Source organism: Aythya ferina (genome assembly GCF_964211825.1).
Source record: "Aythya ferina genome assembly, chromosome: 1".
Classification (NCBI taxonomy): Eukaryota; Metazoa; Chordata; class Aves; order Anseriformes; family Anatidae; genus Aythya; species Aythya ferina.
This window is the reverse complement of record NC_140296.1, coordinates 142502996-142529597: the sequence shown is the minus strand read 5'-3', so window position 1 is coordinate 142529597 and position 26602 is coordinate 142502996. Positions and strand designations below refer to the sequence as shown.

Sequence of the window (26602 nt, the reverse complement as noted above, 5' to 3'; positions counted from 1 at the left end):
AGGTTTTTTTACATGCAAAAGCATAAAGCATGCTGCCTCTGTCTGGGAGTAGCTATTTTCTTTTGTCACAAAAGTTAATGTTTTGTACCAGTCTTCCGGTAAACTTCTGCTTCTTAACAGATCCGTTCACATACACATTGAAAGTCATGTGGAAAGTTATTATCAAAATGAAAAAATTCCAAAGAAAGGCAAAATCATTTAAAATCATTCGGTCTCCTTGCAGAGAAGAATTTATTAAATATCCAGTCTTAAATGTAATAAAATAATAAATATAGGGAATATACCTTGACAGTAAACTGGTTGTATTAATGTAGAACACTTCAAGTAATGATTTATGAATGATGAGTCAGACTTGGAATTCAAAACTTGTTTGACAAAACAGAGCAAACAATATAAAGATTTCGTGTGATTAAATTGCTTATTGCTTAAGCTCAGTTTGTTATTAGTTTTTTGTTAAATTAATCCAAAATAAAATCAAATCCAGATTCAAGCCCTGGACCTTCTTTATAATGATCTGAATGCAGTCAATTAGAATCTACGTTCTCTAGCTTTGAGGCTCATTAAAATTATATTTTTCCATGAGAAATTCATTCAGTTATGAAGAGATTGAATCAACAACTGGCATTTTACAGTGAGCTTTGAGCTTTCATTTAAGACATTTAATTTTAGTAAATCTTTGATGATTTTAATATGTCTAGCTATACATAATTTACTATGTATCATATCTAACACAGGTCTGGCTAGCCTTTTTGGCTTTTTGTAATACAGGAATTTTACAAAGCTCAAAGTGGGGCTTCATCTACGTTATAAACTGGGAAATGCCATCTTTCCATTTGGGGTCTGCTCCAGATGTGAGAGCCCAGTGACAGTGGCAGCCAGACAACCTCAACTGAAGCAGCTGACACGAAGGCAGCAGTTCATATTGCAAGACCCAAGATCCGGCTGTCTTTTGAAATCTACTTGCAGAGCGTTATTTCTGTCTGAATGGTCCTTGTAAGCAATGTGTGTGTGTTTGTAGGTACCTGGGGACCTCCTTTCAGGATAGTTGTATACTAACAGGGCTTCATGTCGCTGACTTTTTCCTTTGCAGACAAAGCTAGGTAGTGTATTCTCATGTTCATTGAAATTGCTTAACTAGAGTGGTAATGTTAAGGTAGTATTCAATTTATTTTACCTGTTTGTTTGTTTTTTTTTTTTAAACAATATATTGCCTAGAAATAAGGAGAACAGGAGAACCTTGTACTCAGTTGTCCTTGTGCAAGGTGGAAGTGCCCCTTGAATTTTCATTTGTGTTTAAACTCATACAAAATGTATCTTCCATATATATAGTAGTCAATAATTCCATATGTATTTTATATTTTGTGATTAATATATATGTATATCTTCTGAATCTTGACATTTCCTGTGAAGTTGAAAAAAATCTAAGAAAAGTAAAGAAACTCATTTCAAATTTTGTTAATTCTTTGCTTGACTGTATGCAGTTTGTAATTTTATACATCTTTATTACATCACCTCTTCTTCCCAAAGACTAATTTATTAACTTCCTAACTTCCTCACAGGAAAGTTTTTTTTATTGTTCAGATTTTTCTGAGTAACCTCAGGATTTTTGTACTGTCTGGTATATTAACTGAAAATGGTTTTGCATATTTAGATTAAATGTTTTTTTCAGTAAATAGTCAATATTCAACTTTCCTACTATTATCACCTTGTTTACCTTTTTTTTAAGCCGACTTCTTTTTTTAAATTACTTAAGTACATCCAACTGATGTTTTAATTGTTTTTTTTTCTCCAAGCTGGTGTTTCAATCTTAATCCCAAGATTCTTTAACAAGTAATTGGTTTCTTTGTACACATATCTACAGCGCCAGTTTTATTAGGTGAAGGTCAGATGAGCCAGTTAATTGCAAAACTAACTTTGCCTCGTAGTAAACTAGTTTGAATGTGTTTCCTATTCGTATAGTAATACCTACTAATGTTTTGTGTGTATATTTGAATTTTTTTTTTACACGTATGGATTTTGGATATACAGGATAGCCTAAGTAGCTTATGGTCCCTTTAGTCTGTATGACCACGTTAGGCTGAAATTCTTCTGTTTCTTGCATAGACTCAGAACCGTATGAAGCTGATGGCTGACAACTATGAGGATGACCACCTCAAATCCTCATCCCATTCCAACCAAACCAACCACAAGCCCTCCCCAGACCAGGTAAAGTGTCTCTCTTTTTCTCTTGTCAAGTAATTTTACTATGGTGGCTGATTATTTTGAGTTATATGTAATTTTCCCCAACATGCTTGCAGTATCTTGGAACAAAAATGGCATTCCACAGTGCAGTTATAAAGCAGAAACTGATGTTGCTGTTGTGCTGGCTTCCTTGAAAACTCCCAAAATGTGAACAAACAGTTCCTGGTACCAAGCTGTTATTAAGTGGGTGGAGAAGAGGGGGCAGACAATGAAAGAGAAGAAAGAAATGCTACTGTCTTAAAATGCAAGACTGGAGTCCTGTGTAGCATATTCAGATCTAATAACTCGGGTTTGCTGCTTGAATGTGTGGAGTGTCCAGGACTGTTTCTTGTCTTCAGTAGCAGGAAATCATGCTCCAGGATCAGCTTTCTGATCTATGCATTGCATATGAGCAGTTCCTTTCATTTCCCATGAGGAAATCCTGGCCTCTGTGCCAAATGAGCACAGACTACTCCCTCACAAACTCAATGGGCCATGAACTGAAGGAAAATCAATTTACCATCTCCAAGGCAGTGAGGAGCCTCTTGTGTCATTTACGAAGCACAGCCGTGTGTTTGATAACTATCAGAAAGATTATCTATCCCTTGGGTAGCACAGAGAATGCCAACGTAATTGCATATCCCATGTTGTAATCTCATCCATTCCAATTTAATTAAAATATTAGCGATCATTAATCACTGCCTTGACAAAATGAAGGAATGTTTGGCACTCCTCTTTGCCCTCTGGCTGAGCTAGAAATTGTTGAGAACTGAGGGAAGGCATCTCATTCTAGACCTTTAAGCATCAACCTTGTGAAATACAGAAATTGAGTAAGGTACTGAGTTATGAGGAAAATGGAGGGGTGGTATATATATATATATATATATATATATATATATATATATATATTCACCTTGAAAAAAAACACAACACAAATAATTAATATTTCTCTTTATGTCTGTATCAGAAAATAGTAAGGGATGCAAAGGAAAGCAGAAAAATTCTCTTTTTCAAAGCAACTTCCTTCTGCATCTTGTAATACCCTCCTCTAAATGATAAAGAAAGAACTACAAATTGAGCATCTTTAACTTTCCTGAAATGTTTTTGGAAAATGTTGGTTTTAGCTCCTTCAGGAAAGTTGCAATTGTTAAGGCTACAAATTAAATTGCTTTCCTAACTGTGTTTTAGATGAAATATTAGAATATCTGTTGTTTCTGAATTGCAAGTGTGGAGTGAAATGAAGCCATTTCCACGGTGTAACTGTAGTACATGCTTGCAAGTGAAGGCAGTGTAGCATTGACAGATTAAATGAAAAGATTAAATATTTAAGGAAGTTCTTGCAAAGGCCTCAAAGACAGGGCAGCTGGAAGGAGAGGGCAGGAGGAGGGTCCAACTGTACTTTTCCTTTTGCATAGGGGTATTTTAAAAGTTAGCAAAGCCTACAAGAAAGCAAAGCAAGCTGTACCTCAAAGTGTAACTTTGAATATTGTGTAAGGAATTAAGACCACACTTTTTACTACTATATGTACTTACATATGTGCTTTAAATACTAACCAACTCTTTATTTCATTCCCACGCTGCTCTGGGGCTTTTCTCCCAATGTCACCTCTGCACCACTAGGATGAGGAGGAGGGTATTTGGGCATAACCAGTCAGATGCTCTTAGCTCAGCCATTTTGTTCAGAACGGTGAGAATCAACTTCTCTTGCCATTAGAAAAGTTTCCAACAGTCACTCTGCCATCTTGCTGCTGCGTGCATTGTGAAACCGGGGCGTACCCCTTCTCCCTTGCTTGCATAGTCTCTGCATGTGGGTGTTTCTTGTGTGTTTATTTGTCATTTGCGATTTTCTTCTTCTAATAATCATGTCATTGTTTCATGATGTTGTGGGGAAAACTTTCCCGGGCATGTAATTGAGTTTATATGCAAAGCAAACTCTTAGTACATATGAGAGAACAGGAAATGTCTCTCATAATTTATCATTAACTTCACGGAGGAAATGTTTTCAGTAAGATTCTTTTTCAAAGTAGTTTGCACTGTAGCCAAATCTATGTATGCTTTTTCGATTCTGGTTGGTAAAAAATTTGCTCAGAGATAATGTTCCTCCAGCAGATAATGTTCCTCCTAAAGGTTTTAAGCATGTTGAGATCTGCTGCTGAGATTGCTGCCATGCAGGCTGACCTAAATACTCACAAATATTTATCAGCTCAGAACAGATGATTCTTGATACTGACTCAGAATATAAATCGTCTGTAAATTTGAAGGTAAAGAGTAACATCCCCTTAAGCTTCCTCTCTTCCTCCCATATCTTCCATTCTTTCAAAAAAAAATGGGGAAGAAATTGGTAGCTCTTTGTCATTTAAACTGCGTTTTGTTTCCCTATATCTGCCCCTATACTTTTATCTTTTCTGCTGTCAAATTATCTCTGCAAAAAAAAACAACACACATTTCCGGAACAGAAGGCAGTGCACAGGACAGAGACATTTTCTAGCAAAGAAGAAAACATGCTTTCCTGTCCAGGAGCCTTGAGATTCAGAGCTGCAAAGATCAAATATGGATTATAAGGCTACAGTGCATAGAATTAATTTAAGCCTTGTAGTATCAATTTTAAAGCAAAATAAATTTATTTAACTACTTAAAGTATTTTAAAGGATTGAGAAGTGATGATATTAGTTTAAAAAATTATATGGAACTTTTTCATGTATCCTTAAGAAAAAATATTCCACATGAGTTTCTTTGTAGCTTTTCTCAGAATTTGATTTTTCCATATCAATTATTTGTAAGAAAATTCTTCTGAAAAACTCTGTGGAAATTATTACTTTAAAACAGATTTGTAAAAAATAAAAAGAAAAAAGAAAGAAAGAACAAGTTACTCTCATCTCTTCACACTTGCTCAATTAACTGCAGGGTTATATGTCTGTCTGACTATAGATCAGATATGTCTTTTCAAGTCAACCATCTGAAAATTTAATCCAACTGTGGCATTGTCAAACTTGAATTTCATGCCTTGGGGTTTGAAGTGAGAAAATCTCTTAGTGAAAAAAACTATGCTTCATTAATCTAGACTCATTGTTGATTTTGCGTTCTTTTTGAATCACTGCTCTTGTAATGGTTACGTGTTAGTATATGATGCTAAAGGTTTTAGAGAGAATGCTTGTAAAGTTTTGCTGAAGCATGGCAATTAAACAGGAATGATCAGGTAAGAAAACGATGAAAAGAAAGAAGACACTTGCAATCAAGGTAGGGATTATTCTGATTTTCATACCAGAGCAAAAATGAAGATTATATAACAAACACTGATAGAAAGATCTTTCTTTTTTTTTTCTCCCATCTACTGATTCATCTATGAATGTACCTGTGCTAAGAGAATGACTTCTTAGTTTACTGAATTAATAGGTGCTCCTCATACCAGTTAAATATGTTATATGCTTTTGCTTTGTACTTGAGGCATTTTCCTTAGCTTCCACATTATGACAGCAGAGCAAGGAAAGCGTGTTACAGAATATCCTAGTGAAAATAATGAGGCACCCAGCATCCTCACCTAACAGGCATCCCATCTGAGAAACACGTCAGTCTCAAGTCTGTCTTGCATACATCAACAGAGAAAAGCTTAAAGCCGATTGATGCCTCCCAAGCCTGTTATTCCTAACAAAGTACATGTTTTTATCATGATATTCCACGTACATTCAGAGAAAAACTCCTCCTTCCCTTTGTAAAGAGAAGATTTTAAGCCATGAAGTACTTAAATCTGCATGTGTTAAATGGAATGTATATGTTACAATGACTTTCAAATAGTGCCTAATACTGTAAGACTTGGAGATAATTTTATTTTTGCAAGATTCCTTTAGGTCTGAAGATGCAATCTTCTCTGGTCAATACTGAAGATAATGGAATTCACCAAAATATGTACAGTAACAAACTACATTATTTATATATATATATTACAAAAGGCCTTTTCCCTTCTAAATTCTGGAATTGACTGAAAATGTTAATGCTAAAATGACAGCACTATCAGATACAGTTCCACTGAAATGCAGTATTACTTCTAAACATATGCGCCCTACCTGTAGTTTCATAGAATGGTAATTTACAGTTCAGTGTAAATACCAGCCTTTTTCTGTAGGACAGATTCTCTCATTTCCTTTCTGTCTGAATTTCTCATGACTCCTTTTATTCCCCAGATGGAGCTCTATGCTTCTCTATATCCAAGCATATTCAAATGTGCTTTCTCATGAGGGTACCCCTTTGTCTTTCTCAAATACTAAAATGGTCTGGCCAATGGCTTAATCAGTTATTACTTTTATCAAAATTAAAAGGGATTTAAACTTTATGATATCAAATACATATTAACGATATGTATGTATGCATGTGTATATTCTTGTAAACATGTGCCGTGCATATGCTATATTTGGGAAAGAAGCAGCAGAGCTTCCATACATAAATTTCTCAAGCTGCTCTACTCATCTAGCTTTCTTGCTAAGTACAGCCATGCTATCTACTATGTGAGAAAGTGTGAGCATGGTTCAGAAATCTGCTTGTGTTAACTCTGCACATCAAAAAGAAGAACTGATTTTGTTGGATGGCTGTTGTGGGTATAGGATAACATAAAAGCTGTCAGAAGAGTGAAAGGCAATCAGAATGAAGGACACATGGAAAAGCAAGGATAAGTTAAAAGTGCTAAGAGTAAGAATACAGAAAGAGCAAAAGTGAAACTTTGAGAACTGAGACATTTATTCCAGTTTATAATTTATACATACTATGTCTGTGTTTTTGAGCGTGCATGCCGTTATATAGCATTCCTCTTCCCATATTCCATGGCTCTGGCTTGCAGTAGAAGTTGGAACCTAAGAGATGCCATCACCATACAATTTTGGAACTCATTCTGTGGAAGCGTTTTCTAATAATGATTGCCAAAAAAATCTGAAGTCACGGATATGCCTGCTAAGGAGCAAAACATTTGGCTTTGCTGTGCTTGAATTCCAGGAACAAAATTTGAAAATTAATTTCATGCTTATTAAAGTAACAGCGTAATAGCCAAAGAGCTAGCATTAAACTAGAGCACATAAAATTTTCTTTTTCAAGATGATGAAAATATTAGAACATTACTATTACTGTAAGAAAAAAAAAAAAAAAAATTTGCAAGACAAAAGACCTCTTTTTGTGATGTTTTTCTAATACTTGAGTTTCACAAATTTTAACACAGAAACAATAAGTACTGTGAGTTGACTCCTCAAGACATTAGCATAATTTAACACATCTTTTTAAGATTTCAGAGTTAATGTCTGTGGTGGAAAGAGGAGGGTGACAGAACAGGAAAATATTTAAATTGTTTTTGAGAACTGAAAAACAGTCAACTCAAGTAAATTTTATAGATTTCTTTTCAAAAAATGCAAATTATAATGGTGACATCAACAGATTACGTATGTATTGCGTAGCAAAGGCTATATTTTTAATTTTGTAATTGGCTTTGCTTAAGGTTTCCCTGTAGACAAGAGTCATCCAAACTTAAGAACTGGGAAAAAAAAAAAGAAGTCATCAATATGTTTAATGGGCTCCTCAGTAGAGGAGGGACATGGAACTACTGGAGCAAGTCCAGAGGAGGGCTACTAAGGTGGTTAGAGGACTGGAGCACCTGTTGTACAAGGACAGGCTGAGAGAACTGGGCCTGTTCAGCCTGGAAAAGAGAAGACTGAGGGGAGACCTCACCAATGTGTATAAATATCTGAGAGGAATGTGTCAAGAGGATGGAGCTGGTCTCTTTTCAGTTGTGCCCAGCAACAGGACGAGAGGCAATGGGCACAAACTGAAGTACAGGAGGTTCCAGCTGAATATGAGAGGGCAATTCTTTACTGTGAGAGTGACAGCACTGGAACAGGTTGCCCAGAGAGGTTGTGGAGTCTCCTTATCTGGAGATACTCAAAACCAGCCTGGATGCCACCCTGCGCAATGTGCTCTAGGTGATCCTGCTCAGCAGGGGGTTTGGACTAGATGATCTTCAGAGGTTCCTTCCAACCTTGGCCATTCTGTGATTTTGTGAAACGAATTGTTTGATTTTTTTTTAAGGTATAGTTTCTCATCATTAGATTATAATATTCTAAAGGACATCTCTTGTGAATAAATTGTTTCCAAAAACAGTCTTATACTAAATAGACATTTGTGACTATTCAAGGGTAATGTAGCTTGAATGACCTTTCTGTGTTCCTTCTGTTGGGATAAAGGTATTAAAAAGTCTTGAGGTGAAAACAATAGAAAGAGTTATGCTCCCAGAGAAGTTGATACAAGCAGATGCAGACAAAAACAACAACTGAATGCTCAAGCTTGTAAGCCATGTTTCTGGTGTCTGAAGACCAATTTTCTCTCACCCTCAGGAATGCCCCAGATGAACATTCATGATTTCCTTTTTCTTTCTTTTGAGGGGGTATTTATTTATTTCCATCTGACAGCTGAAAGGAAATGCATAAACATGGGCACCTAGTCAGTCAGCACACCTAGCTATTCATACAGATTTAGAGGATGATGGCAGAAGTAGGAGACAAATGACAGTAGTCTGAAGAGCTGTGGCTAGTATGATGGTAGAGTAAGAGGGACAGAAGTAATGATATTGAGGGAGATAGGATAGGACATCTCAGGACTTAATGCAACCCTTACCACAGTTGCTAACACCCATGAACTTCTTATTGAGAACACTGCAGAAGAAAAAGTGCCTGTACTTTGAGAAGCTTGAGAGGAATACTCATTTTTTTCATGCACTCTTTGGTGCTTGAATAAATATACTGATTTCCTTCAGCAAAGGATATATCTTATTCATGATGAGATCCATTTTCAGATGATTACATGGACATTCATTCACTGCATAAATGTGATCTTTCTCTCAACATGAAGCACATTTTATGCTTGCAGAATGTAGAGGGCTGCTCATCCTACTGTCACAATTCTTTTAGGTTCTCAGTCTTGTCACTTACTACACTGTGAGCTAATAAACTTCTCTGCAGATGCTTTTTAAATAAATTTATTTTCAGTATGGTCTTTTTAATTGTTAGGTCAAAAAAATCAAGCTTTCATGCCTGACTCATATTACAACATACTTTACTGGATGCGGTACTAGACCACGATTCAGAAGATAAATTCTTTCCTGGCATTGTCTCCCACCACTCGCTTCTTTTCTTTCTCTCTGTCTCAAATTCTGTAATCGTAAAATGAGCTGAAGTTTTTGTGAAGTGTAAGTTCTGCTTGGGAAAAGTGCTACATAAGTGCTAGGTAATATTATTACACAACGTCCTAAAACTGTGTTGTTACAGTGGTATAATGGTGATTCTGATACCTCATTTTGAATTTGTTCCCAAAATTGTGTTAGATTTGTGTTCAACTTGATTTATTAATTATTTTATTTTTCTTTCCAAGATCCTATTCCTTCACAAAAAAAGGGATAATAACCCATTAACCCATGTGTTAAATATTTGAAGGAGCTCTAATTATAGCATACTGAACAAAGCTCTTTAGACAGCTCTCTCCCTTTTCATTGTCATCTTTTGTTTTCCGAAGGGTTATTTCTTCCTCCATAAAAATCTACAAATTAATTGTGTGGTGTATCTGTATTATATCTGTTATAGTTCTTTCATATGTGTAAAATCACTGTGAAAGAATGTGCCTTGCCTTAGAGACATTCACTGTGCAAAATTTGAAGGCGGCTACATGAAATAATCTTACTTTATTTAAACATTATCGCTTGGCCTGACTGAGAGATAAGATGCCAGATTTGTTTTGTCATACTGTAACAGTCAGGACTCCTCACTCCCACTTTCCAGATGGGCTAAACTTGTAGCAGTAAGAACCCTGGTGCGATGCACTCCAATAAGATGATGTAACTAATTAATCCTTACAAGGGTAGCACTTTGAATACAGTTGTCCTGGTTAATCACAGGACCTGCCTTCCATCCCTGCTTTTCTGGAGTCCTGTTTATGTGGGCGTCATTGTTAATTATGAAACTGAAAGACTTCTCTGCCATCAAGCTCAGGCAAGGAGGCACAAGGAGGGTGCATAGACTGACAGCTGTTCACTCAAGAAGTACAGTTCAAAATCAAAATGTTTGATTTACCTATCAAACAGTTATCTATTCTTTTCAAGACTTTTCAAGCATTTTGACTGTAATGACTGAATAATGAAAAGCCTTTTGCAGTGACTTTCTTATTTCAGTGTAAGTAACAATCCCATCTCGTTGGAGTGACCAATTTAAGAGAGAGTGATATCAACCTTAGTATTTTGTTATATGATTAATGTTCTGTCATCCCAGTTTGGAAACCATTCCTTTCCACCTTCTCTCTTATTCTGTTCCTGTACTGGCATGCAATCTTTTAGCCAGTACATAGAGTATTGTTAGACTGGGATGGGCCAGCCTGAGAAGAATGCTATCCTTAAAAAGGCATTAAGTTCTGCTCCCAGTCCTTTCCCTGGGAACAGTTCTTTTGTTAGCTTGGTTTTTTAACTATACTATTTTGCTATCTTAGTAACTATTTTATATTGGAAGAATATATTCTCTGTCCAATAATGTTTTATCTACCAGCACAAAAGAATTGATCTTGATACACTGTTAGTCTTCTTTCTGATCCCAGAAAGATAAGGCTAAGATTTCCAGATGGAATTTTGTAATCTGCAGTTCTGGGATGAATTAAGCACTCACAACAGAGGTGTAACTGGATTGTATCACTGTCTTCCTATTATTCTTACAGATCAAAGTAGAACACAAATAGATACTTATATTCTAAAACATTCAAAACAGATGGCTGGTTTCTTTTTGTAGAGATTTGAGCTTTTCAGCAAAACAATTGCAAAGAGGCTATCATTCATATCTACCAAATCAGATTATTCCAGGTCTGTGTCTTATTTTCTTTTCTGATTTACAGCTCAATATGTTCTTCTACTCACAGCTTGTTCTTTGTAGCAAGTAAGAATTCTATACTCAAACATTTTTATTTGTTTCTGGCTGCTTCCAGGAGAGCGTTGTCACTTACAGACTTTTTTGATAGTCTGTACTATCTCCCAATTACTTAGTCATTTAGATTTCTTATAGCCTTCATCCACATGCCAGTGTGCAACCATGGAGGAAGCTTCTGCTCACTGTGAGTATGCTGTTGGTAGCATAAAGGAGAGTGAAGTTGAGCTCTGGCACTCATAGACGGGATAGAGACAGGAGTGGAGTAGCTGCAGCCAGCCGGGGTGTGCCAGTGCAGTTTGGAGAAAAGAAATGAGGGAGGATGAACAGCATTAGAGTAGAGAAAGAACCAAGCCCAAACCTGCTTTCCAATTTATTAACTATGAAAACAAGCTTGAGAGAAATATGACTAAAATAAAAACTGATAAGGGCATGTAGCCAACCTAGACGCTATATTTTCCTGGCTGGTGAAGTTTGTAATTACTGACAGAGATGCCAGGTTCCAACTCATAGTAGTCTCACCACAGGCAATCCAACTACATCTGTTAATTTAATGCATCTTATAGAGAAGAATTTATATAGATATTTATATGTGTATATTTATATTTATTGATGGAAATTTGCATTTGAATGGAGAGCAAAGAATTCCACAAGGAAATCTTGATGACAGACAAACCAGGCAGACTGTGGCTTCATGTGGCTTTGCTTTGAAAGTGTCATGTAGCAGGTAGAGAGCTGAAACAACTGAATGAAGACTCAGTGTTAGAGAGGGACAAGACGAAGATTCGTATCACCCATGAACAGGGAGGTTATAGTTCATCTGAACAGGAAGAGCACTGATTGTGTTCTCTGGTAGACTACTTAAGAAATGCCTTCTGTTTTCCATTAACAATGTATCAGACAGCAGGGAGACGAAAGAATGCAGTCCCTGATACATAAGCATTCACATGGACAGATTCTCCCAGTATATGTGATAAAATTTTCGGCTTTCAAACAAAAGCATTTTAGCTGCTGTTTCCTTTTATCTCTTGTAATAGGAAGAAGTAATAGACAAACTACAGCATAGCAAGGAATATATGTGCTTTCTTGTTCACTCTTAATAAGAGAATGAGTGCTAGAAAATTTTAACAGATTAAAAATACAAGCAGGTTGATGTTACATATTCTCAAGTTGCAATATTCTTGTGATGAAGGAATCTGAATAAAATGTGTTCTGTGAAATCAAAACTTTCACTTCCTTAATTGCATCTTCAGAAGTTTGATCAAGAGGATGCTTTTTTAAGTCCACGGTTTCATTGTACAAGCTGTGAGCACTTTGCTTGTTGAACCATTTTCATTTGCTACAGGAATACTTCTTTTTTTTTCTTGATGATATCCTAATTTTCAGTGTCCCAAGTTTGACTACCCAGTTTCACAGCTTTCTGTAATCAATTTTATTATTGAAAATTTTATTATTGAAAATTTTCACCTGGTAACTATCAAAACTTATAGGAATGACACTCTCAAATTAAGTGGATATTGACATATTAAAAAGCAGTGGAAGATGTTAGATTCTCTGTAGACCTTACTCTGCTTTGTTCCACCTGTTTTTGGGAGAGTTAAGTTGCTGGGTTGATAGATTCCCAAGAGATTTTGAAAACAAAAGAAAACTTAGACAAATAAATACAACATTTGAGTTTGCATGTTCTGATCTCATCTTGCAATTAAGTCACAAATTTCTGTCCTTTGACTCAACTAGGAAAGAGACATATGGGCTGTTACAGAAGAAAGAGATGCCATGTGTGCATAGAGCAGTTAGTTATATTTAGTGGGTGAGGATTTCGGTGAATGCTCTTGCTTTTGAAAGCAAGGGACTGGTGAAACAGGTAAAATTCAAGCTGGAGTCGCCGTATGTAGAGAAACCTTTCAGCTCTGCTGAAGTACCCCCTTGCTGAACTTTAGTATTTCCCAATGTGCCAATTATAAGCTTCACACAGTCCTGCCAGTGTATTTCAGTTCTGATCTCTAGTAGTCCCTGCTATTCCGCACATGGTTCCCCACAAAATTTTGCTTCACAGCCCATGTAAGCAAAAGTTGCCAGTGTTATGAAAAAGCACTTCTGGATTTGTTATGTAGAAAAATATTTTCGAAATATTTTTTCAGTGCTTTAGGAATCCTACCAACCCACTGCAATTATTTGATTCACCTACATTATGGCAAAAAAGATTTTACTTAAATGAGAGAACAAAAATCTACTTTCCCTGTTTTGTGCTTTTTCTATTCTTCTGGTCTGGATTTTTCCCAAGATGAAGAGGGTGAACTCTGGAAATCATTAATCCATGGGATTTGTTCATGGTGTATAAAAATTTCAGAAAGAATTTGCTTTATAAAAATGACTTCCTAATTGATTCTGTCAGAAATGAACTGAGTAAGACAGCTCTGTCAAAATAGCCAGAATCTCTTTCACCTCCTCACGCATGTTGTTTTGTTTTGTTTTATGAGGAGAAAATGATGAAGGTTAGATTTAAATCCATTTTTGTCTCTAAAACAAATCTAAAGAAAACTGAGCCTGTCCTTGAGCCTTTGTATTGTGGTCTCTTGAAGAAACCAAGTATCTCTGTACAGCAGTGAACTGAGCTGAACTGAACTGAGGTCAGGCAGAGTCTTTTTGAGAACTTTCTTCTGTTTCCATTTAAAATAATGAAGGGAAGACATCAGTGATAAATTGTTCTGAATTTGGGAAAGCTTTGCACTTTCTGAGCCAAATTCATGCCTCATAAAACTCCACTGCATTCAATGGTTGCACGATGATCATAGTTGAACCCTTGCATTTGTTGCCAAACAAACACAAATGGTTTGAGCAGAGAAAAGGCATAATTCAATTTGCCATGCAAATACTTCCAGACTGTATCATTCTGTTTCTTAGTTTATTTCCATATCTTACAATACGAGAAATTTTGCTATATTGGCAAAATTTTCTTTTATGATGATATCTGTAACAAAACCCAGATACAGGAGACTTTTTTTTCTTTAGGCATCTGAGGGCCCACTATGATCTGTTCCATCTTTTGTTGGCTTTTTCAGGTCCTCCTTGGAATAATTTCTTTTTAACAAATCAAGTCTCTATTTACTGAGACTTCAAGCCCATCTCCTGTGTAACGGTAGTTTGAGAAGTACATGTAAGTTTTGTTGGGCAGTGTCTGTAAGCAACGAAGGCTAAAAACTGGAGCTGAAAATAATTTGCTGTGCTTGCATGATAAATGTGCTAGATAAGAGATAAAGGGCTACCTGATTTAACTTGATTCTTTTCAAAGCCTATTTGCTATATCCAGTCTGAAGTTTTTAAGGTGTCATCGTTGTCATTGGTTTTGTGCCTTTGCAGAATCTACAAAGTACAGTCAAGGTCCACAGACCAGGCTAGCAAGCTAGAGCATTACTCAAACCGGTTAATTCCTTGGAAACTTCCTGATTCCTTCCATGCACACTTCTTTCAAACACTTTTGCAAATCTAGTTATATTTTGATCTCACTTTATTTACTTTGACCCTGAGATTATTTATCAGTTCCATTTTATTTTCTTCATTTTCTTCTTGGTATAGCTGTTCTTCAGAGATTCTCTCAAATATTTATGGGTAAGTGGAGAAAAGTTTACTGAATTATTTGGTTGCAAAATGAAGACCACATATGTACATTACTCTGCCTTGTTGCATTCTGTAGTGAATACAAATGCATGCAACATTACGTTGCAAGCAGCATAGGCAAGCTAATGACAGCAGTCATGCCAATGCCAAGTTTATGCATGGTACTCTGTATTAGCACTGCTGTGTCAAGATGTTACTTTCTTCTTTTTGTTTGCCCAGAGGATTCAGAGGTATGTTTCTGTAAGAAAAAGGATTACGGCTGTTGATCCATATGCATGATTCTGAGGGGTAAGGAGATTCTGTAAGCAACTAACTTTTTTCTAGATCAACTGATGCAAATGGAAAAACAGACTGGACACATAAAAGACTTCCTTCCACTCCAAATGGGGAGCTGCAGATTTATTGCAAAGTAGAAATTTAAAACATATTCTCTGAAGTTAACTAACTAAAGTTAATTAGTTAGTTCTGGCAAAGAAAAGTGGTTGCTTCCTTTGGAGAAGAAGGGAATTCTAGCAGGGAGAAAGGTGACTGGGTCATTAGTCCTTTTGCCTGGAGAACCAGTAATTTAAAGCTGGTGGTTGTGGTGACTGAGTCCTATTACATGTTGATTAAAACCATACTTTACTCTGCAGACATTTACGGATAGTCAATATCGCATTTGTCTCAGTTCGACACTGCTGCACTTATACCACCCATTCACTGGCTTTCTTTCTCATATAACTACTTACGTGTTTTTGCATATTTACATTAGACACTGTTCAGACAAACTTTTAGACACAACAGTCTCTGTATCTAAGGTGTATTCATCTTTCACAATAAGCGTGACTAAACATTTAGATAAGTCTTTCCAGCCAGATTCGGTTACTAGTACCTTTTCTTATCTATGCAGTGCATATATGAATTTAAATGCAGGCTTTTATCATAAAATCTTTTAAATACAGTTGCCTATATTTAAGCTGACCATTGTACAGCAACAGCAGAACTACAGTTGAAGAAGCAGTATTAATTTTATTCTAAAGCGTATTTTTGTCATAATGGCTTGCAGAGCTACAAATAGACTCCTATTTGTCATGCTCAAAGGTTTTTTTGTGTGTGTGAAATCTCAGAAAAGACTGGGCATGTTGTTTCCAAGTTGGATTTGTTTGGAAACACCTTCCCAAATGTCTGTTCTGTTGGTAGAAGAGATGCTTTGGTTTTGTATCAGAAATTTGTTAAGGCATTTTGTGTCTCCACTTCAGCATTGTAGTGACTGCTTTTTTTAGTGAAATGAACTTTCACACATAGCTGGCTATTTGCAATATTCAGAACTAGGTGGTACATTAAGCAGACTTCATTCCATGCTTTGATGAGGATGGTCCAAACGTATCAGTGCAACTAATGAAGATTGGCTGCTTCAGAAGAGATTCCTGGGCTTGGCCTGTCTCCCCATTGTTTTCTTAGAAAGCTCTACAGCTCTGAGCTGAACATGGGAGCATGATGTGGTTTATGCGTCCAGTACTGCCCTGCCTTTCCACTTAGCAAGTGCTCTTACACCCTCTTGAGATAAGACAGTGGCAGCTCTGCTGCGTGGGAAGCACGGTGCCTTTTGCTAAGTGTCTAGTTCAAAGTAGATATGGCAGGAACGCAAATAGAAGGGCATTTCCTACTTGACTGGCAGGGTTTAATGGATCCCAAGTGAGAGAAATGATTGCTCTGTGAACAGCTTTGGGAGCGCTGCTAGTTAAGAACTTTCACACGCCTCATTTGGCCTATCTTCAGAAAGGGAGAAACGTGCTGCTCAAGGTAAGGGGGAAGGGTACAGAAAGAACATCCCCAAGCAATCAAATTCAACTCTTATATTAAAGTCTTCCATCACTACTTGCCAGATAGCTCTGCTTTCTCTTTATCACAAAGAACAGTCAGGAAGGTTGGCAAGTCCAGGTCTTTACAGAGTGGAATTTGCACATCGGATGGATATTTGATAGAATGTGTTATCTGTAAGAGAATGCAAGGCACCTACTGTGTTGATTGGTCAGCTTTATTAGACATTGACGACTTATTTTCCACATTTTAATGAAACAGTATTTTTTCAGGGTATGATCTCCCATCATTCTCCCCCCTGTGGAGAAACGGTATAGTAAGGAAAGACATCAGTTAAATTAGAAATGTCACAGGGTTTTTTTTTTACACCTGTATAGGCAGTGCACTTTCAGATCATAATCCACATGATCCACATTATAAGAAACTGAGATAGGTAATGTAAATTCACCAAGCAACCAAAGCTGATGGGTGCAATTGGTTAAAGAACATTGTACTTGGTGATGGAAGTGAAGTGTGACTGTGCTGATGTTACTAAAATATCCCTTCCTACTGCCCTCTACAAGAGAACAGTATTCTGCCCTGCAGCAGTTTGCAGTCTTGATACACCAAACCATATTTTTATACGTGTTCATATCTGTAAACAGATGTTGCCCCGAGGCCACACATAGTGGTAAGGTTTATAACAGGGCATGCGAGCTTACTCTCTTTGCAGGTTTCTTGTCTGTCCCTTCAGCCTGGCTGCTGCTGGCTTGTCTTCGCTGCCGCCACCCTGATGTTCTGCTGTCGGCTGTCAAGCGCAGCTGGCTCTCTGTGGGACAAGGAGTTTGACATTAGTTAGCTGCTTAGCCACCGCTCTCAGATCCTCTCACTCTACAGAAATTAATCCATGTAGAACAGTGTTAGAAACAAAATAAGTGAGCCCTGACAGCCTTATTAAAAGGGCTCGAAGCCAGGGTCTTTGTTGAAAGTGGTGCCAGCACCCTGTTTCTGTTGACTCAGAGATTATCTCACTCCTTATTCATTAGTGGGGTCAGAGATGTCCTACTGAAAAGATATCCCAAGCCTGTTAGCAGAGAGCAGGTGCAGCCTCTGCCTGGGAACACAAAGACAAGTTGCCAGCACTGTAGCAAGGCTTTCCAACTCTTGTAGCTGGTGCGCATCAGTGCTTATAGCTTCAACACCTCATTTTATGGAGTGGAGGCACAGTGCCTGGTTCTTCTTTAATTTTTGATCAGCTGCAAACCTTAGAGTCAAAGCTTTGTATACTGCACTTTTGAATATATGCCCATGAATACCTAGAACAATATGAAATAGTTTGGGTGGGGATATAGTGAGGGTTTCCACATATGTATTTATCCATTTGAACTCTATTTTTTAGTAAAGCAAATGAAAAATGGCTCTTCTGATAATTTTTGTGGGAACTGGATGATGCCAGGGCTTGCAATGAGCATTCAGATTAGGTAATGTATAATGAAATAAAATAGTACTTATTAGAGTTCTTTGATTTTATGTTTTTAGTCTGTTGTGTAGAATCTGGCTTGCAATAGTAATTGAAAGTCATCACCTTTTCAAAACTAATAGAAGACTTTCTGTTTAAGATACATCTCTCCGTTTTCTACCATAGAGAGATGTTCATCTTTGAAACCAGCAACTTGACATCATTGGAAATTTCACTCTTTGGAACATGTTTAATGCATACTTATGTAATAGTGAAATGGTTGTTTTTAAAATGAGGGAGAATCTCAATTGCACTTGCTTTTACTGTTGACAGGCACCTTTAATCCAAAAAAATATATTTTCTTTAAAGAAGGGAGTGGAAATAGCTGACTGAGTGCTGCTGGATAATCAATAGACTTAATCCATTTAATTCATACTGTTTCATTTTTCACCCCATATCATCATTATTTCATATATCAATAAGATGGCTGTCATCTTTCTCTGCTCCTGATGTCCTTCATTTCTTTCTGCCTCAGTGCTGGATGGTTATGCGACTATATGATAGGAATACTGTGGGGAGGGAGAGTGTTCAGGTTTCTTTCAGTATAAAGCTGAACAAGTATGTAACCTTGCCCTTGATCTTTTCCTTCATCATTGCTTGTGTCTCAGACAGTTCTTGACTTCTTCTGTTCTCTTATTTCAGACAATTCAGCCCCTCTTAGAACTCGATCAGAATCGCAGCAAGTTGAAGTTATACATTGGACATCTGACAGCCCTCTGCCATGACCGTGACCCCCTGATTCTGCGTGGACTCACCCCACCTGCTTCCTACCACCTGGATGATGACCGGACAGCTTGGGAGAAAGAGCTGCAGAATATGTCCCAGGAGCAGGTGAGTTTGTCATCTGAAGATCTGAACAAAAGCCTGAAATGTTGGTGTAGGTCTTAGTGATGCACCACATCAAAACGTGAAATCATTCCTTAAGTCATGAAAACAGGTAGCAAAGACCCACTGTTCGGTTGGAGGAAGGAGCCAATGCTTTTTGAAATTGCCTTTAATATTTATTGTGGAATTTTATTTGCCTTTTTTCCCTGTTTGAGGACATATATTTACACACAAGGGAAATCTAACCCACTAACACAAGATACCACTTTTGCCATGTTTTACCTGTTAACAGATTTTCGCTGTACTTTATAACTTAACATAGTGATAGGGATCTTAAATCTTTTTTAGAGGACATTAATCATTTATATTTTAATTGGCACATTTTTATGAGTCACACACTTTACGTAAATATAACCAGTGTTACCATCTGCAGTAGTATGTTCTATCAATACTTTTTTGTATTACCACCTTGCCCAGATACCTGAATTGAGATTTGGACCCATTGTGCTAAGTGCAACCCACCCATGCACATGTGAACACACACACATACATACACATAGAGTGATTTCAGAAATCCAACACTGTATTTCCAGAAGTTTTGGAATACTGAACTGAAAGGGTTTAATAACAGCTTCTCTGATGAAGTCTCTACAAAGACTGTCAATCTAGCTATAATTCAGCTGCAGAAATAATCTTCCTTTCTCCCAACTCTAGTGATGTCTTGCCTTCCTTAATCCCTTCACTGGCAGTTTTTATCTCTTGTTTTCATACTATAATCCATCATTCTCCACAACCCTTTTTTCTCATTCCTTCCTATTTCAACACTTTAATTTTTAATTTTACTCCTATATTACAAACACATTAGTTAAATGAATATAAGAAGTTTGTACCAGAAATAGATGTGACTAATTTTATCCTTTTGACCCTGACTTTGGATTATAATGCCAATTCTTTTACTAAATTATTCACTTCCATGTATATGTATGTGTGTATATATATATACATGCACCACACCCAGTATGTAGATGAAATAGTGCAAGGCCAATGTAATTAAAAGGGGATTTGCAGGTCAGTGAACACTATCTTGAGTCTAACCTGAATACTTCAGCTCTGGTTTTCTTCTTCTGTGATGTTTAAGCATGTTTCCTTCAATTCAAGGCTGAATTTTTATTCAAAAGTTTGAGACAGCAGCTTGGAAACTAAATTACAGGAAGCCAACAGGAGCACATCTAACAGTTCAGAAAGAAGAGCAGACCTCTAGAGATAAATATGCCTGTAACAGGACCTAGATGGTACAAAACAGTTGGTCTCTGTCTTTCTACCTGTCTTCATACATTTCCTTGATTCAACATGTGCTGTGTGCCTCACTCAATATCTACATTTGTCTCTATAGGCTTGGCACATTCCTTTTTCCAACAGATCCTGCTATCCCCTATGCACCAAGTCAGCATTTTTTTGTCTCTGGGATTTTGTACTCACTGATCCAGGATTAAAAGGTTTTCAGTATAATGCATGCCATCCTCATATATTAAAGAGGTACAGCTTCTACATTATAGATCAAAACATGAGGCACATGATTTTGAATCACCATGTCTTTCAGATTGAGATGAATCAATGAATGTAAAACTGGTATGGGAGGCCATCTCTGACAACAAAAAATAAAGGCTGTATGTGGGCAAAGTTTGGATACACCTGAAATTGGCTAGTCTGCTATCTGTTACAGTCTTTGAATATAAGACCTGTGTGGCTAGGTGATGTCTTCTGTTAGGTCTGTTAGGAATTAGACTCAATGATCCTTATGGGTCTCTTCTAACTTGGGACATTCTGTGATTCTATAATCAAGAGGCATAGGTGAAGAAAATGGAAAAGGTTTTCTTTGGCAAGTCCTTCTGAATAAACAGTCTACCCAAAACAGTTACCTGTTTTTTTCCAGTTCTGTGTACTGGTCTAATAAAAGGTTATTTGAACTGTGCCAGTCTACTAGCAACATTTATGGGTTACCCAGTGAAGAAAGCATTCAAATGTAAATTGTGAGAAAAGAAATTATCTAAGTTGTCTTTAGATTTTTCTGTCCTCTCCCATTATTGCCTTAATTGTGCATTACTATCCCCCCAGTTGTTTAAAGTTACTATTCCATTTGTGATTGCCATATATCATTAATATTTGCTAAAATAAAATGTAGCAGTCTCTTCTGCTTTCCCATGCTCACTTAGATTGCATTTAACAAGCTTCAATTGGAAAATACAAACTAATGATACATTTCAATTTGCAAACCACATTTTTCATTTATCTTCTGTGGAGCCTTTCTGTTTCTAACTGCAGAATTTCCTTTGTGTTTAAAGTATTCCCATGGGAGGGAGGGGTAATTTCTCCAGATTTGCAGAAGCCCACGACAGAATACCCGTTTTGCATCTTTGGAATTTTAATGAGTTTTGTAAATGACTTCAAATCCAGTGCATTAAATTCTCTCCTGTCCCTTCTAATATGATCTGTAGATAATGCTTCACAAGCTTCAGTGGGAAAAAATTAATCTTCTTGAACGTTAAGAAGTGTTACCATAGTTAGGGAGGATACATTTAACTGAAAACCAATGACACTTAAGAGTGATGCCAATGTATCCACTTCTCACCAATTAGATTATATAGTAGTTTGGTTTTTTTTTCTTTTTTAACAAATAGCTGAGAATTCATTTTCATGCTGTTGCTTTTAGAGCTGTGATCTCCCACTCCAGCAACTATTATTGGTGAAAGTTGGTCCTGCTGTGTTTCAATAGTCAATACTCTTTAGATTGATGAGTTTCGTAGTCAATACTGTTTAGATTTTTCATACCTGCTGGGCAGATCTGGGTACAAATAGTAGGAGTTTTCTGTGGCTTCTTTTGGTAGGTAAAACCAGTGTATGAAGTAGATGGAAGATTTTCACTCTTCTAGCACATATGCAGTGACCCACGGAAACTAATGTACAAGTCATTGTTGGAAAAGCATCTGCCAGCATCAACACCGTAGTTCAAAGGGGATTACGTTGCCACATAAATAATTTTGTGGATTCTCAAAGTTTGATTGATAATTGGTACCTTTCATGTATAATAGTTTCTTTATGATACCATTGAGTTCAACTGTATTCCTTAGTGACTTCAATTGATTTTAATCAAAATCTGGGACCAGAATGCTATATAATTGTTTGAATTAACTTTGTTGGCATTTTTTCAAAGACATTTTCTAAAGCTGCATTACTGTAGTAAAATTTTGGTGCACTTTTAATGAAGTCCTGAAGGCAGTATTTTACGAGTATATGGTATCTCAAAAACTAATCTAAACTGGGTATACGAGACTAAGTTGTGGGCAGTAGGGAATCTACGGTGCTTCGAACCATGTCGTTAAGTTATTCATGTGGTGGAAAATATTACTCTGAGTCAGTTCTGACCCAATATACCCAAACATTTTAGCCAGCACTGTTGCTGGAACTGTCCTCCTTCGACTAGTTCATGTCCTGTTCAACTTTTCTTATTAAAAAATTGGAGTTACCAGAAAGAAGGATGAATGTTCCAAATCTTGACACTGAGAAATAAAAATTCCATTCATTCATTATAAATAATTGCATTATGCTAGCAATTTCTATTAAATATAATATTTTCTTTCACTTTGCCCTAAACATATCATTATGTTAATATTCTTGGGCTCTGTAGAACTTCAACTACGTTTCACATTTCAGTGGGTTGCCTTGAAGTGAGGGATTTTGTTCCTATATGAAAGGAAATGACATTAAGAACGTAATGATATGTTCCACATTTTTATTTATAGTTCAGTTTTTGTTTTTTTTCTTATCTTTACAAAAGGGGAGAATGGAAAAGAAACAGGAACTTGCTGAAAACCATCATTTAAATAAGTTGGGGCTGTGCTGCACTGTGGCTGGAAGGCAGCAGTGTGAGAAACTAAAAAGACAAATTAATACAGCAACCAGATAGACAACAGTATTTATTCCACCAGTAGCTTAACCAATATAAAAAATGTTTCTCATCACTTCAAATCCAGCTGAAGGTCATTCTGAGGGGGAAAATATATATATATATCAGAAAAGTCTGATTAAAATAATTTTCTTAGCCCTGCAAGTAGTAGGGGGTAGCATTTGCTCCCTAGCTCCCTGCCATCAGTGGCTCTTCCCAGCCATGTCTGACATATCCAGGCTTCATCCTGGCTATTCCTGCCCACCCCCAGGCACCACTTTTTCTGTACAATAGACCTCTTCCTGTTTCTCCAGAGGTGTTTCCAGCACCATTTGTATTGTCACCTGGGCATCAACAGCAGCCTGTAGGAGCTGGGCAGGCTTACTTCCATGAGATACTCTCTCAGGGGACACCGGCAATGGAAGGCAGTCTCACACGACTACTGGTCCAGCGTTGTACCATAGCTTCGGCCATGAGCTGAGAGAGGGAAGCACTTTTGAAAAACTTCATTGTCATAGAAGAGCCCTTGTAGTAAAGGAACATTATCTCCTCTCCCCGTGTACAAACTTCAGCCAAAGCACAGACTGTCTAGGGATTCCTGGTTACTAATCCTCTCCTGAGAAACTGGGAATTTCTCTTCTTGGCTGCTCAAAATAGAGGAAGGAAAAAGGTAATAATGCGACTTCACTGTATCAGTGAAAACCTGCTGCATCAGCTAACTAGTCGTGGCTTAGTTCCAAGGAGCAGCATAATTTACATCGTACGTGACTCACATTTCACTCTCATCAGAGTTAATGTTAAGCTTTTTGTACAGAAGGACACCAGACTGCATATACATGGCTTTAAAAATCAGTTTTAAAATGGCATATATGCCTGCTGAATTTTTCAAGTATTAAACACACATTTTGTTATACAAACAATATCGTAAGTGGGATAAACTTAACTCTGAATTACAAACAGCTATTCTATAAACTTCCTGTATACTTCTTTGTTCAGAGTCATCTCGTGTTCCTACTTCTGTATCATCTATGAGAAATTACTTATTTAGTTTCTGTAAAGAAATTACTGTGTGGTTTTGCATTGAGTACTTCCAAGTTACTACATTACTTCAGAGTTTATCCTGTGTTCCTTCTTGGACTGCTCTTCCATTAGCTTGTTATCTCCCCCACCTGATTTATGTCATTTATTTTTAATTTGTAATCCTATGGGAATGCATAATGTATGTTAAAGTTAAACAGCCCACTTCTGGTCTCTGTTAGAAATTAGAAGTAATAATTGCAACAATTTATATACTGCTTTAAGTGCAAATGCATTTGCTGAGGTTAGCTGGGAACATAATGGATACGGGAACTCTCTAAAATTATTACATTATGTAGCATCGTGAGCCTTTATATTAAATTAATGTTTTGGGTGAGGATAAGAACTTGGAATCAGTGTCATAATTCTTAAATACTGATCGAAGTTACAAACGCTATCCATAAGTTGATTCTGATATAACAGTGTCCGTTTTTATTTGTGCATGGAATTAGTATAATTAATGTTAATTGAGATATATACTGTCAGTCAATAACCCTAATTATTCATACTTTGGAAAGAGATCTAAAGAGAAAAGCATTGCTTTCAGGATAAGGTCAAGTGTTCGGTGGGACAAGTGCCTAAAATGTTGTGTGGTCTCAATTCAAGCAGTTCCTGCAAGCAGATGGAGTGACAACCTCTGAGCTATTACTGCATTTGTTTAAAGACAACTCACCTCTCCATGTGTTTTGTTATTAGTAACAGGTTCCGCTACTCCGTGCCTCTCTCAGATGCTGTGGTCCTCAAGGAGTTTTTCTGCAGCCTCCGCTGGCATGAGACATCGCTAGGGGGTTGTGGTTTGCTTGCGTAGAGGGACAGCTGGGGAGGTCTGCGGGGTGTCCTTCATGCGTGAAGGTAACCACACGCAGGAGCAGCTGCATCCTTGTGTTGCTTGTTGGCCTCACTGGGTTGTACAAAAACAAAATATTCCACAGAATTTTCTTTCTTGGAATGTCTGTCAGAAATTTCCGAGCTAACAGGATTCTCCATCACTTCTTAATAAACAAAAGTCCTGAACTTCCTCTTAAAGAGAAATACGTAATGTGAAACAAGTAGGAAGAGCTCAAGCTCTGATCCTAAAATAAATGGATGCATGTAACTTAATTTCATTTAACAACCTGCTGCTTTGTCCTCTTCTCTGTTTTTAGCACTCGGGAGGTACAAAGCAAAAAAAAAAAAAAAAAAACAACAACAACAAAAACTGGACCCTAAGCCTTCTTAGCTTTTTAAAGTTTTAAGCAAGGACTTAAAAGAGTTTTCTTTCAGATTTGTCTTGTAGATAGGTGAGTTTCCCTGTCATGTGATTGCTGCTATCAGTCACTGCCTTTAATAAACCCACAGAGTCCCCATGGAGCCCTGCAGCCCCATTCACCAGCAGAGGAGGGAAGGGGTGAGGTGTAGGTACAGAATGAAGCGGGGATTACAGACTAATTGCAGTGCCTAGTCATCTTGCTGCACAAGAGCAAGCTGACATATAAGGTAATGTTTAACAACCGAAACCAGGGGAAGTTGCTGCCTAACTGCTTTTCACCGTCCCAGTAAGATGCCAAACTGTGAGTCGCTATAGATGAGGGCAGTGGGGTTCACCTGTACCAGGTACGTGCAGTACAGCGGCGCCTTGCCCTCACTGGTAGCCCTGTGACACAGGCATGCACTACTCTTTGTTACCTGCAAGGACAGGATTCACAGGCAAACTTCTCCAGCCAAATGCAAAATATAACATACACATACTTATTTAATTCCTTCTTCCCATTTCTTTTGAAATTTCCTAAACTACCAAAGAAATAATATTTCTGCTATTTGCAAAGCTTGGTGATGCTCAGAAATGCAGGATAAATCACATGTACAAAGTTTGTCAAATATGTGCTTTGGTATCCCTCAACAAATTCTTAAGGGTGTTCTTTCTCAAAATAGGTGGTGAAATCTATTCAACTGTGTTTAGATATATTTAAAGCATATTTTTAACGTTTAGACATTACTCTAAAAAGGCAAGCCAGAATGTTTACCTCGAAATCTCATTTTAATTTTTAAATGATTTTTAAATATTTTGATAAAAGATAAAACATTTCCAGATAGAGAAAAAAAAAATTATATATGTTTGAAAAAAAATGTTTGGCAGACTGGGAGTTCTATATTCCTAACCCATTCTTTGGTCCATTTTATAAGTCTAATAAAGTTGAGAAATAAAGGGTAGTATATAATCAGCTCTCATTACTCCAAACATATGTATTTAGACTGATGTGTCTGGAAAGATGCAAAGATGATGTTTGCCCCAGGTACACTGTAGTTTAACTGATTTTCAGACAAAGCAAAGGCTAAGATAAATCAGTTGAGTTTCTTTTTGTTGCTTACTTCTGTTATTTTAAGCTCTAACACTGTTTTTCAGAGTAGCCATAGTCTGATACAAAAGCACCTGAACTTTGGGGAAAATGTGATTACAGATCCCAACATTGTAGCCTTGTAGAAGCCCTGCACTTAATTTGCCTTTGTGCTTCTCTCTACAAGCAATTCCTTTCCTACTTTCAGCTTTACTGTCCATAGGCAGAATTCATCCGCATGCGATACATTATTTTTTTTTTATTTGCCTTTTTTTCATCACCGTTTGTGCAGAATTACTGAGAGGAGAATAATGCATTCCAGAGGAAATATCCTCCATATAAATAAATATAGCAGGTTCTTAGCTTAATGTTGCCTTGC

General features: G+C 37.1%; 1 protein-coding gene across 12 annotated transcripts in view; it reads left to right on the top strand.

The window, feature by feature from the left end:
• The window catches only part of ERC1 (ELKS/RAB6-interacting/CAST family member 1), a 302320-nt gene that overhangs the window by 264566 nt on the left and 11152 nt on the right, over window positions 1-26602 (top strand). For 9 of the 12 annotated variants that reach the window (XM_084511007.1, XM_084511005.1, XM_084511011.1 and 6 more), the window contains 2 exons: window positions 2104-2205; window positions 18706-18894. In XM_084511007.1, the coding sequence (XP_084367133.1) occupies window positions 2104-2205; window positions 18706-18894 (291 nt within the window). Of the gene's footprint in view, window positions 1-2103; window positions 2206-3840; window positions 3908-18705; window positions 18895-26602 lie in introns of those variants that run through there. The other 3 variants (XM_084511003.1, XM_084510999.1, XM_084510997.1) reach the window with 1 other exon arrangement.